Source organism: Stegostoma tigrinum, chromosome 22 (assembly GCF_030684315.1).
Source record: "Stegostoma tigrinum isolate sSteTig4 chromosome 22, sSteTig4.hap1, whole genome shotgun sequence".
NCBI classification, from domain to species: Eukaryota; Metazoa; Chordata; class Chondrichthyes; order Orectolobiformes; family Stegostomatidae; genus Stegostoma; species Stegostoma tigrinum.
Window position 1 is genome coordinate 46,206,765 of NC_081375.1, and position 12,733 is coordinate 46,219,497.

General features: G+C 42.8%; 1 protein-coding gene across 7 annotated transcripts in view; it reads right to left on the reverse strand.

Annotated features, from left to right (window-relative positions):
* The window catches only part of LOC125463787 (myosin-16), a 298,842-nt gene that overhangs the window by 62,541 nt on the left and 223,568 nt on the right, over positions 1-12,733 (reverse strand). For all 7 annotated transcript variants that reach the window (XM_048555486.2, XM_048555484.2, XM_048555489.2 and 4 more), the window contains 3 exons: positions 7,102-7,188; positions 3,357-3,602; positions 1,672-1,789 (listed from right to left, as the gene is read on the reverse strand). In XM_048555486.2, the coding sequence (XP_048411443.1) occupies positions 1,672-1,789; positions 3,357-3,602; positions 7,102-7,188 (451 nt within the window). The remainder of the gene's footprint in view (positions 1-1,671; positions 1,790-3,356; positions 3,603-7,101; positions 7,189-12,733) is intronic.

A 12,733-nucleotide genomic window follows, 5' to 3' on the forward strand; every position in this document is an offset into this window, starting at 1 on the left:
TCCAGGTGAATGCCAGTAGCAAATATATGTCCAAGCCAAGAATCAACGCCAACAGAAACAAAGTACATGTTCCAAACCTGAAACCAAAAGCAATCATTCCACCCCAATACTGAGCAAGCGGGCCCGGAGAGAGACTGGGTAACTAATTAGCACTGCAAATGGAGTAAATGTCAATAGCACAAGATGTTGCCAGCAGATGTTCTTGACACAACAGGAAGAGGTCAACAGTCAGATTTATTTGTGGAGATTTGCCCTTTTTCACAGATATATGGGGGTTGGGCCTGTTAGATGCTGTCTGAGTGCCTGCCCCACAGCCAAGAAAGCTTGCTAAGCTGAGAGTTAAGAACTTACAAGTGTGCTTCTCTATGGATTGTAGGTCTCAACAGTGGCAAACTTGCTCAGCAACATCCATCAGTCAGAGGCAACAACTTCTGCATTCTAAAAGCTATCGGGCAGAACATGTCCTTCAGGGGATCTGATGGGGAAGAGGCAGGCCCTTCTCGGTCACTTCCTGGAGTGTGGCAGTTGCAGAGAGATCAGGTGCCGGTAGTTCTAGTGGCCTTAAATGAAAGATGAAGAAATTGATAAATTGGTTTTTGTCTTGATGCCAAAGAGATGAGGGATTGTGGAACTATGGGTGCATTTTCCCCCTCACTTGAGAAAGGGGACTAATTAGGCAAGTTAGCCCTGAAGTGATACACAGTGTAATGCCACCTCAACAATTTAGTGGACCAGTGTTTGGGTGGGGGGGGTTGCTGGCTGGCTTTCAAAGGTCAACACCCTTCGACCTCTTGCCCATGTTTGTGATTACTCTCAGTTTGGGGCAAATGGAGGACCCCGAACTCCAATGTGGCAAGCAGGTGACCCTGCTTACCTAGTCACCTGCCATGAAGGCAGGTCACCGAGAAGATGGCAAGTACAGGCCCATATGGGACCATCAACTGATCGTTTAAGGGCCTTATTCTAGTGAGTGGAGAACGTCTCCAAAGACCTTACTGCCCAGCAATGAATTGTTGAGGGTGGCATAACACCGAGTATCACTTCAGGGCTAACTCGCCTAATTAGTCCCGCTTCTCAAGTGAGGGGGAATATGCGCCCATAGTTCCACAAACCCTCATCTCTTTGGCATCGTGACTAAAACCAATTTATCAATTTCTTCATCTTTCATTTAAGACCACCAGAGCTACCGGCATCTGTTGCTCATTCCTAATTATCTTTGGTGGTTGTCAGCCGCCTTTGTGAACCACTGCAGTCCACGTGGTACAGTCACAGGGCTGTTAGGGAGGCAGTTCCTGGATTTTGACACTGAAGTTGTTGGCGAGGTGGAATCTTGTGTTCCTAGGCGTTAAGGTAACATCATTAGGCAGGATGGGGTCGCATCTGTTCTCTGCTGCCGTTATGCCACCAGTGGAATGGGTCCATGATTGACCTTCCCATCATACTCTTGGGCTTCTATCCCTGGGGTCTTAATCACTGTTCATCTTATAGATGGTATACACTGCTACCACTGTGGTTCCCTGGTGGAGGGAGTGGAAGTTTAATGTGGTGGTTGTGGACCCAATCAAGCTCAGTTGCTTTGTTCTGGAATACAGTGCAGCATAACACACAGACTAACTTGTCCTTTCAACACAGGCAAAACATTAGTCCTGGAATCTTTTCCTTCTTCCATACCTGCCAGCCGTGTCTTGCTAAGGCTCTGTTCAGTGAGCGACCTCTGCAGCTCTTCATTCTTGGAAGTAGCTTCTGACAGCAAGTCTTCTAGCTTGCGGATCTGGGCATCACTGCAAACCTGAAGAACACACAAGGCCTCAGGGACTAGCTAAAATAAGCACGCAGAAGCTTTCAATGGCTGATCCCAGCCTGTGGTATGTAATAAATGACATTAGAGACAGCAACAAAGGTAAAGTGAAGCTACCTAAACTATTTCTGGTGAATTCGTCACTGAGGTGAAGAATGTCAAAGTTGAGAGGAAAAATACTCTTTCAAATGACGGGATTGGTGGGGGTGGTGTTTAGTGGGCCTTTAAACAATGTTAAAAGCTCAGCTGCTGTCACTGGGAGCAAGGGTAGGCCTTCTAAACGGCCCGCCTTAGCACCCAATCCCCATTGTGGCTTGCAAAACACACTGGGAAAAAGTTCCAGGCACAACCACAGGTGGTATCTCTGCATTTAGGAAGGCGGCCAAGTGCCCTGTTTTTCCCAAGCCTATGGCTATCTCTGTATTAGTGCTGCGACCTAGTTGGAAGGAGCAATTTTCACTGCCCCACGAGAGAGAACATTCTTTGCAATTTGACTCCTGAATTATTAGTACAGCTCTAATTTTAAGACCCTGCTGTTTTGCTATACTGGCCATTCTATATAAATTAACAAGGTTGCATTTCACTTCACGGCAAATCTCCACACCGACGGAGATGGTTGGGTAGCTACCCCACTGATTACATCTCAAACCCATGCTGCTGACCTGACTGTGATTGATATTACTCATGGAATTTATATTGTGCAACTATCCCCCACTCACTGCTGGAGAAATAAGTCTGCTTTTATCAGGAGGCTCTTGTTGCAGCTGGCAGAGTTTCTCTTTAATTGAAGCCTGCTGTAAGTTTCTAAAAGTACTAGTTAAATAATCAGTTGGCTGCGGTGTAAAGACAAGGAAGTACTGCAGTTCCTGGAAATCTGAAATAGAGAGTGCTGGAGAAACTCCACAGGTCTGGCAGCATCCGTGCTGGGAGAGACAGGGTTAATGTTTTGAGCCTGATATGACTCTTTTTCAGCGCTGCGCATATTTTTGAACTGTAACTTTTTGCTGTCGAGACTTTGTTCAAGTTGGCCAAGTAATTCTGCAATTTTGACCATTTCTCTAAATCAGAGAGTCAAAGAATCCCTACAGTGTGGAAGCAGGCCATTAGACCCGTCAAGTCCACATCGACTCTCTGAAGATCGTCACACCCCTTACTTGATCCCTGTAACCCTACATTCCCCAGGGCTAATCCATCTTACCTACACATCCCTAGACAATAGGCAATTTATCTAGCCTGCACATCTTTGGACTGTGGCAGGAAACTGGGGCACCCGGAGGAAGCCCACGCAGACGCGGGGAGAATGTGCAAATTCCACACAGACAGTTTCCTGAGGGTGGAATCGAAGGCAGGTTCCCTGGTGCTGTGAGGCTGCAGTGCTAACCACCGAGACGCCATGCTGCCCTGGACAGTGGGCAACACGGAGTGGTGGAAAAAAAATTGCATATTTAGGAGCAAACAGTGTTGGTGAAAATAAATTGGGTACGATCTGGAAGAAATGTATATTGTATGTATTTAGAGTTACAGAGTTCAACCAATTTATCATAAGCAACTGTATTACCTTGGCTTTTTGGAGGCTATCGATGGTGAGGGTCATGTTATCCAATTCCAGTTTCATGTTTTGCTTCTCCTTTTCTGTTTTCAATCGTATCCTTTGCAGGTTCTCGTACTGCTCGGTTATTTCCACGACAGTATCCCCGTGTTTCTTGCGAAGGGCTGCAGCTGTGGATTCCGACTGCAGGGTAGCCTGCTCCAGTTCACGCCTCAGTCGCAGGAGTTCCGATTCTCTCTTTTTATTCATCTCAATCTCCAAGAGAAAGATAAAGAAAAGACTTTAAATGTGAGAGATCCCAGTTTCCCCTTAAAGGTGGCACGTCTTTACAATGTTCCTCTTCCGTAAATATCATACTAAGATCATCAGGCCACTAGAAATAGTGGAGCAGTACTAGGCTATTCGGCCCCCTTGAGCCTGCTCCATTAGTCATCTGGTAAGATTGCAGCTGATCCAAATGTGGTGTTAACCTCAGTTTGCAGCCTGCAGCTCCCTCCACAGCCAAACTCAAAATAACTCTGATGGTAATGCTCTTGTGAAGCACCCTGGAATTTCTCACGACAGTGAAGGCACACATAAATGCAAGCTGTTTCAGAGATAGTAGGAACTGCAGATGCTGGAGAATCTGAGATAACAAGGCATAGAGCTGGATGAACACAGTAGGCAAAGCAGCATCAGAGGAGCTGGAAGGCTGATGTTTCGGGCCTAGACCCTTCTGAAGAAGGATCTATGTCCAAAATGTTAGCCTTCCTGCTCCTCTGATGCTGCTTGGCCTGCTGTGTTCATCCAGCTCTACACCTTGTTATCACATAAATGCAAGCTTTGGTTTGAGAGCTAAAAGCACCAGGGACCGGATTGTCAACCATGTTGGCTATCGTAAGAAGTCAAATTTGTGCAAATTATGAATTAATTGTGAGTGAATCGCCAGTCTGTTCACAAATCTCTCCATTTTATTTTCATTGTTCTTTGCAGCTAATTTCAAATCAACCCTTTGGGAGGAAAACCCACACAAAAGTTTTAGTGCCCACTTAAGTAGCACAATTCAATCTGCATTTGTACAGATCCAGATTTCCATTTTAACTTAAACTCCTGTTACAGACTTAGATACTATCACTCAGGGAAACATACAGAACTGAAAACGGCCACTTGAGTCCATTAAGCCTGTGCCCGCTCCACAAACACTGCCGAATTAATGCCAACATGCAGCATTTTCCCATCTGTCATGAAAACTTTCAACTTCAATTCCCTATGACATGCCTTGAAACTCACTCTTGAATCATCCCCTAGGTGTGTTCAGAGCCATGGAAACCTGCTGTAAAGCAACACAATCACTATTCTAGTTCTTCTGGTAATTGTTTTAAATCTGTCTCCTCTGGTTACTGAACATTTGTCAATGTCTGCTTTATCACAACCTTTCTTGACTTCAATGGCAAAAAAACATTGACAGAGATTAACACATGCTACTGATCTATCATTCTATTGTTTGCATGACTGAGAGCAAAATCATTCAAGACCAGAGAAAAATCTTTCTTTCCCTTAATATTTTGCTTACTATTTCCCATTATTCAGATTCAAAAGTAATTTTTTAAAAATCCAATTTAAATTGCATAAAACAAATTACCATCCATTTCAGTGGATGGACATATTTTTGTTTTAAAATAGAATTCACCATGCCATCCTGACTCTCAGCATTTGACTAAACTCTGCTCAAAGTGTCTCGAACCTGGAATTTTGACAGATAATGGCTACGTTCACCACTCTATCTTTAGGACTGTCACACAATTTTCATGCTGATCTATACTTTCCTTTGAAACTCCTCTCCCCAACCCCACCCTGTAGTCCTCTGTCCACACAATTTGCTTTTTTTGTCTCCTAAAGGTGCAGAGCCTCATTGAGGATGGGCGTCGAGGTGTGACATATTTCCATGGCCCAGCTGCCCTGCCTTCAACACCAATGAAGAATGTCAGGAGGCTGAACCACTGGCATCCATCTTTCTGCAGGGAATCACTGGAGAGCATCAGAAGCAGGAAGCTATGTTGATCTTTCCAAACTTTCCCAGCCCAGAAAGCTGAGGGTGATACATTGAGTGGAATCAGCCAATTCATCAACAAATCCAGATATAAAACAAGGACACTTCCTGTGTGTACGATCCTGTACCAACATGTGGGAATGCTTACTCATCCGGCCTCCTGGGAATTTAGTGTAACATCACCAACAGAAAAGCAAATATAGGAACAGGAGTGGGCCACTCAGCTCCTTAAGCCTGTTTGGCCATTCAAAGAGATCATGGCTGATCTCCATATACCTACCTTTGATCCACATTCCTTCGTACCTATGCTTAATAAAAATGCATCTATCACCGATTTAAAATTAACAACTGATCCTGCATCCACTGCCATTTGCAGCAGATGGTGCCAAACATTTACCATTCATTGCAAATAGAAGTGATTCCTATAATCTCTCCTGAACAGCCTGGCACTAATTCTCAGGTTATGCTCTGAATTCTAGAATCCCCAATAAGCGGAAGTAGTTTATTCTACTGTGATCCTTTGGGTAACTGTGACCCCCCATAGCTCACAGGTGAAACTTGACAAGCAGCATGGAAACTTGTGCAAACTTCACAACGACATTGACTCAACTTGCTGCAAAAAGGGGGAGGTGAAGCTAGACTGCTGACCAAAGCAAATGTCTGGTGCTAACAACAGAAACACAAGACGTCTCCTACTTACATGACCATCGGGCAATTGAGCTCAGAACTACGGGGCTTTATTTTGTGTAAGTGAGGCTTCACATCGATCAGTGTGGAAGACTGGGAGAAAACATAGAAAGGAAGGCATATCTAGACATTGGCTGTGAATCTCGAGATCGATCATTGCGAAGAGAAGACCCTGAGTTTGGAACTCAGAAGAACAGACTCGTTGAATGAACCTGTACAATTTGCCACGTATGGGTGGTACCTAGATACTAGTCAGACAATTAGATAACGTCTTAATGGTGTGCTTAGTAAGAACTAATCACTAATAAAGACAGTCTTGTACTGGATTCTAATTTGCCTGCCTGTCCTTTATCTGTCACAAGATTCAAGACCCTGGTGAAAAAAACGCCAATATGATCCTGTTTGTTTTCCGTTAACATTTGATCTTGAAGTTAATACCTTGAAGATTTAACCTTATGTAAACACAACAACCATCGATCAACCAAAAGAATTTTGTTTCACTCACATGAAGCTTGCTGCTGGACAAAATGTTCACCGGATATTCTACATCCCAACAGGAAGTAAAAATATTGTTAGGTGTTTCGTTTCACTCAACTCTCCTCAGATCATTCCCTTATTTCCGGCTCTAAGAAATTATTCCAACTTACAACAGGAAGCATATGCAAACATGATTGTAGTGACAGTACAGATTGTAAGAGATTTTATAGATTGTAAACGGGTTTTTTTTTAAAAAAGATTTTTTCCTGTAAATAAGGAACCAGTATAATGGAGACCATGTTTTATTAAATGAGTGGTAATTTTGCCCAGTGCCTTAGTAAAGAGCACAAAGATGTCTAAATGTCCCCAGTTCTTGAAAAGTAATGAATTATGATTTTACAACATAAATCTTAAAGACATTTATGATATCTCCAGTCATCATTCCCTCACAGCGCGTCTGGGCAAAAACCGTATAAATACACCTGAGTCTACTCTGTTAATTGAAAATGAGAATTAACAAAACACAGCAAGTAGGCAATGGAAATAACACTGAATTACTACCTGGGATGCAGTTGCTCCACCCGCTTCTTCCAGTTTATCAGTCAGATCTTCTAGCTCCCTGGAAAGATCAGCTCGTTGCTTCTCTACCTGTGAGCATAAGAAGCATATTCTGTAAAAACATAAAAGCAGGAGCTTTAGAGCATGTAACCCATCAAGCCCACTCTACCATTCAATGCGATCATTGCTGATTTGGGCTTCAACTTTATTTTCCTGCTAGCGCCTCATTGCCCATCCCTGAGAGAGGAAACATCTGTGTATCTCAGACTTTAGCGCATTTAAGAACATAAAGGATTAGAAATTCGCAGCCATTGAGTGAAGTTGCTTCCTTTCAACTCAGTGCTAAATGATCAGCTCCTCTTCTGAGTTTGTGTGCCCATATTGTAGAGCCCCAGTGACATCACAATCACTCTGTCTGCCATACCAAACATGCCAGAATCTTGTAAACGTCTGTAAGATCACATGCCATTCTTTTAAACTTCAGAGTATAGGTTCAACTCATTCAGCCTTTCATCATCAGACAATCTCTCAATGGAAGGAACAATTTAATGACCTTCACCTTCAATGCTGTTTTATCCTTGCTTAAACAAAGAGACCACACTCTCTCACAATATCCCAATGGAAATTTGAGTTTTAAAACCACATTCAATTCAATCAGGATTCATAGATTACGGCTTTTATAAACACTCAAGAAGAGATGTTTCTCTACGTTCAAGTTGAAAAACCTAAGTTAATGGGACTGTCCCTGAGCACCAAGGATGAAAGGATTTAATACAAGCAGATTTAGAATTGATAATGAGTTGATGGACAACACAGATTTAATCGCTTCTTCAGTTGTAGGTAAGAAGGTTGTGCTTGGGTTTGAGGCCCAGAGATGACTTGTGTGATTACTTTGATGTACAGCAAAGCTAAAGATATAGAAAATTCAAATCTGGACTGGTTACATAATTGTGCTTCTAGGAAAGCTGTTGAGGAATTCACTAGCATATCATCTGTTATGTACCATGCAGTTACTAATCTTTAACTCTAGTTACTTTATTTCATTGCTATGAATAAAGATGAAACTAGAATGTTTTGCTGCAACATTCATGGGATATGGGTGTTACTGGCTACGCAGGTATTTATTGTCCATTCCTAACTGCCCAGAGGGCAGTTAAGAGTTATAATAAGTCACACTAAACAAGCTAAATTCTCCCTTAACAGCTGTGCCAACAATCCCTGCTGAGCAGTATCCATTTGTGGGTTTCTGGAAGTTGTCCAAATCATATTGAGATTACATATTACTGTGCATTTAAAGTCACATGTGCACTAGATCAGGTAAGGAGGTCTGTTTCCTTCCCTGAAGGATATAAGTAAGCAAATGGGTTTTTCAACAACTGATCACTAGATCATTAGATTCTTAATTCAAGATTTGTACTGAATTCAAATTGTACCATTGGCATGACAGGATTTGAATCTGCATCTTCAGAACATCAACTGGATCTCTGGATAAATAGTGTGGATGTAATACCCAGGGTCATTGCCTCCCCTTTAACACAGTTTAAGTAATTAAAATTGAACACTATTAAAATGGCTAATTTAATACAAGCAAATCTGATATGTGCAATATTTTATTCTGCGCTAACAGTGTAAAAGGCCCTGTAACTCAGGTGTTGTAACCCATTTGGGTTCCTAGAATATTAGAGAGAATGTAGCCTCTACTTTCTGATGAAGTTAAAAGACAGAGACAAATGGCAAAACAAGATAAAGTTTATCCTGCACGAACTAACATAGTGTAATTTCAAAATAAACTTTTGGCCGACATCCAGAAAAACAAATGAATTCTGTTCAAGAGGGGTTTTGGCGCAGTTATTAAAGGAAATGTGAGCTTGTTTATTGTGTCTTCCTATTCAAGAACTGTTACAAGAACAACATCTTTAAATGGATATTCCAGAGATGTGTGTTTATTTTGACATACTTATGTGTTGTGAAGAGAATAATGTATTTGTAAGTGCATACACAAGGATTGTTCATTTACACTAACAATTAATATTTTAAGAGGATAATGGTTTTCTAAGTGGATATCAAAATTATCCTTGCTTATTTTTAAGATACAGGAGCTGCTCAAAGATTTCCTAATGTTGGGCTCCTAAGTTTCAGTAATATAGGATATTGGCTAAGACAGCATATGTAGAACAAGGGTATAGTGGAGTTCAGGGTGCATTGATGGATAAGGGGACTATGAGGAAGAGAGCAGTCATGGGGGATAAGGCATTCAGTAGTAGAATGAGGACCATTACATGTGTCAGCCCAATACCACCATGTTAGCTCAACTTCAGGCAGGCATGTCAGCTGCTACCCTACAATATTGTGCCACCTTAATGAGGAGGGCATCCCTCAACCAAAGTGCCAGCTCAAGTAACCAAACCATCACGTGGATGATCTGGCAGTAGGTGCCGACTGGGTTCCACTCTCTGTCTTTGCTTTGAACACTCCTGCACTCTCTTCCTCTGGCACTTAATGCAATACACTGTTTCCCCCACCCCAACTTCAGGTCCTTTAGTCCTGAAGCATGCTCGGAGGACTCGAGCTTACTCTTCCATCAGTAGCCAGAGGCTCCACTGTGGCATTGCTGAGTGCAAGAGCTGCCAAACTCTGGTTGGACGTTTTGCTAGGAATGACTTCCACAAGCCCCTACCACCACCCAAGTGAGGGCTACTACTGGCCTCATCGTTGCCTGATTGTGGCGCAGGAACGATGGTCAGGTGAAACCCTGACGAGGAGGTCCTTGATTGGCCCAGGTTAACAATCCCAATCAGGGAACCCAGACTGTTGGCCATAAGCAGGAAATTCAGGGAATGTCCCCATTCTAGGGGCTGGCTATGAGCTGCCTGGCCAGAGCACGTGTACTGTGCACATCTAAATAAAAGGGTGACTTGGTGATGGGATACCAGCCTTTGCGCTGTTATTTCAAACTGGTTTGCGATTCCACAGGCCTTCCCTGGAAAAAGCGGTAGGATCCTCTTGCCAGCTCTCCTGCTGGCTACTGACATTCCCATGTTTCAAGAAGATTTTGCTCCCACTGGGAGAGAGAGAGAGATCCTGGCTACCATGATGCCAATAGGGTCCTGCCTTTCAACAGGCATCCTGGCTCCCAGTGGTATGGAATTACTTCTAAGCTTCTTGAGTATTACTTCTCATGCAATGGTAGAATGTTCTAATTTGTGAGTGATAACAGAATAGCTGAAGATGCTGACTGTAGAGGACAGTGTTCCCAAACCAAGAACTGTGCCATAGTGTTACTGCGCCAGATGAGACCTGACCTTTGTTACAAACTAGTTCGAGGCCAGTCACGTTTATTGCATAAGTAGAACAAACCTGAAATCCCAGTTTCTTACTCAGCAAATAAAGCCATGAGTTTCTACGATCGCAAACAGATGCAAGAGTCAATAAAGCAAATGGCCATCACAATCCATTTTATCATTTATTGTCCAGAATTGAACTGAAGTCTAATATTAATCAATAATGGCAGAACAAGTTACAAAATGCACATTCAATAGCACACCCAGATCTCCTGAATCTCTCACCAAATGTCTCAGAGGCCAATTATTACTGTGAATCATAAAAATACTTTAAAACTCTGTCTTCTTCCTGAGGAATTTCAGCTCCTCATGAGATCTCTAGCCCACACCTCTCCACCCAAAGTCCACATGGAATTTTCTCAACCAAAAGCTGAATGATTCCAGATCTCTCTCAATCTAGTCTCAGGTCTAGATTTCTTGGTCTTGATTTCCAGCTTAGCTGAATTACTTTTAAGTCTGAGTAAACCTGCATTGCCTGGCTGTACTCTAGCACCCGAATACAGGCCCAGTCCCTGTGCTGCCAACAATTGCTCCTGGGCCAACCGAGCTTCAACACATAGCTGCACCAAGGAAATGTCTGTCCCTGGGCTTCACAAAAGTTCACACGTTTAGCAGCATGAAGCTAGCAACAGCTTGTGGGGTCATGAGTCGCAAGCCTGTCAGCAATACATGGTCACATGGGTCCCTTGTTTGTGCTGTTGAAATTCCAATCCAGTGGTTGGCTTTCTACGGCCTCTCCGATGAAGTTGTCTCTGAGCTTGTGCAACCTCTCACCTTTGCTTCCATAAACCATTCTAACAGCATGCATTAGAAAACAGAGCATGACACGTCTTTGTAACCTTACAATGCACACTGGCAGGATAAGAAATGAATCAAAGGAGCTACTGGTGCCTTTCCGCTGAAGTGCACTTGGAAACCTACCCCCAAGTTATTATCAGACACTGGCTACCATTTTACACTCAAATTATCTCATGAATGATGGGGCTGTTGCTGGGTGACTAACTGCAGAAACAGAACACTTCCTGATATAGCCTCAAGCTATCTCCGTAAACATATTTTTGAAAGAGGACCCATAAATTTCAGATTTCAATGAAATTGCTTGGAAATTTTCAACAAGAAGAAATACATGCCCATACAGATCCGGAGGAGACAGTTGCTTCTGTACCAAATTGCCATACGTTCCTCAAAACAGTGCTTATCTTATTTTCCTTTACTAAACATCACGTTTCTGACAAAACATGATTCTTCAATTGCTTGTGATCTGCTAAAATAAATCCGTTCTCCTAATTGCTCAGTGAATTAATGCAGCACACGGCGAGATGCTGAATATTCCAGACTGTAAGGGTGGCAGGATCAACCATCCATTAGGACAAAGTTGGCATCTGTTCTTCCAGTATGGTAACTCAAAGTGGTACCAGTGGCTTCAGTATTCCCAGGGGGCCGAGAGGAAAAAAAAAATCCCCATTTTGTTCCCAACCACTAAGCAGTTACCTATAGGTGCAGGCAGCTCAAAATAGGACATTAGATCCCATTCAGATGTCATTCAGTGGCTGGCCATCCTGCCAAAAAACTCACTTGCGTTATTAATTCAAGGGATGCGAGTGTTGCTGGTTGCGTCAGCATTTATTGTCTGTTCCCAACTGCCCTTGGGAAGGTGGTGCTCAGTTGCCTCCCTGAAATGCTATGGTCCATGAGCTGTTGGTAGACCCACATTTGGTCGGGCTTCCAGAAGACTATACTGATGATGGAGGGTTGCGGATTGATTAATGGTACACTGCAGTGGGTGGACTTCAAGCTCTGAAGATTTGAGGGTTAAATAATAACTGCCTCAAAGTAAGAGGTATGACTAAACAATGATGACAGAGATATCTACCTTGGCTAGATATTTCTTGAGAAATCCCAAAATTGTGAAATAAATGAAACACAAATCTTTTCTTGACTGAGTCATTAGGAGAACTGACAACACCCAATGCTTATATTGTTAAATGAGCCCAATGTCCCTTTTCATCTTCTGGGCTTTTATCAAATATTGGGAAAACTGAAGTCACTGTCTCCACGATAAACTCTCTTTCCTAGTCACAAATCCCAGTCCTTTCCCTGGAGCAGTTTGGGATTAAGCCATGTTGAGTCAAACGTGGTGTCACATTTGAACTCAAGATGAGCTTCCAACTTCATGCCTGTGCCATCACTATCCCTGCCTACTTCCAGCTCTGCAACACTTCATGCATCACTTTGTCTTGTGGGAACCATGTCATTTTATTTGAGATTTTTAAATTTGTGGTTTGACCTGAGAA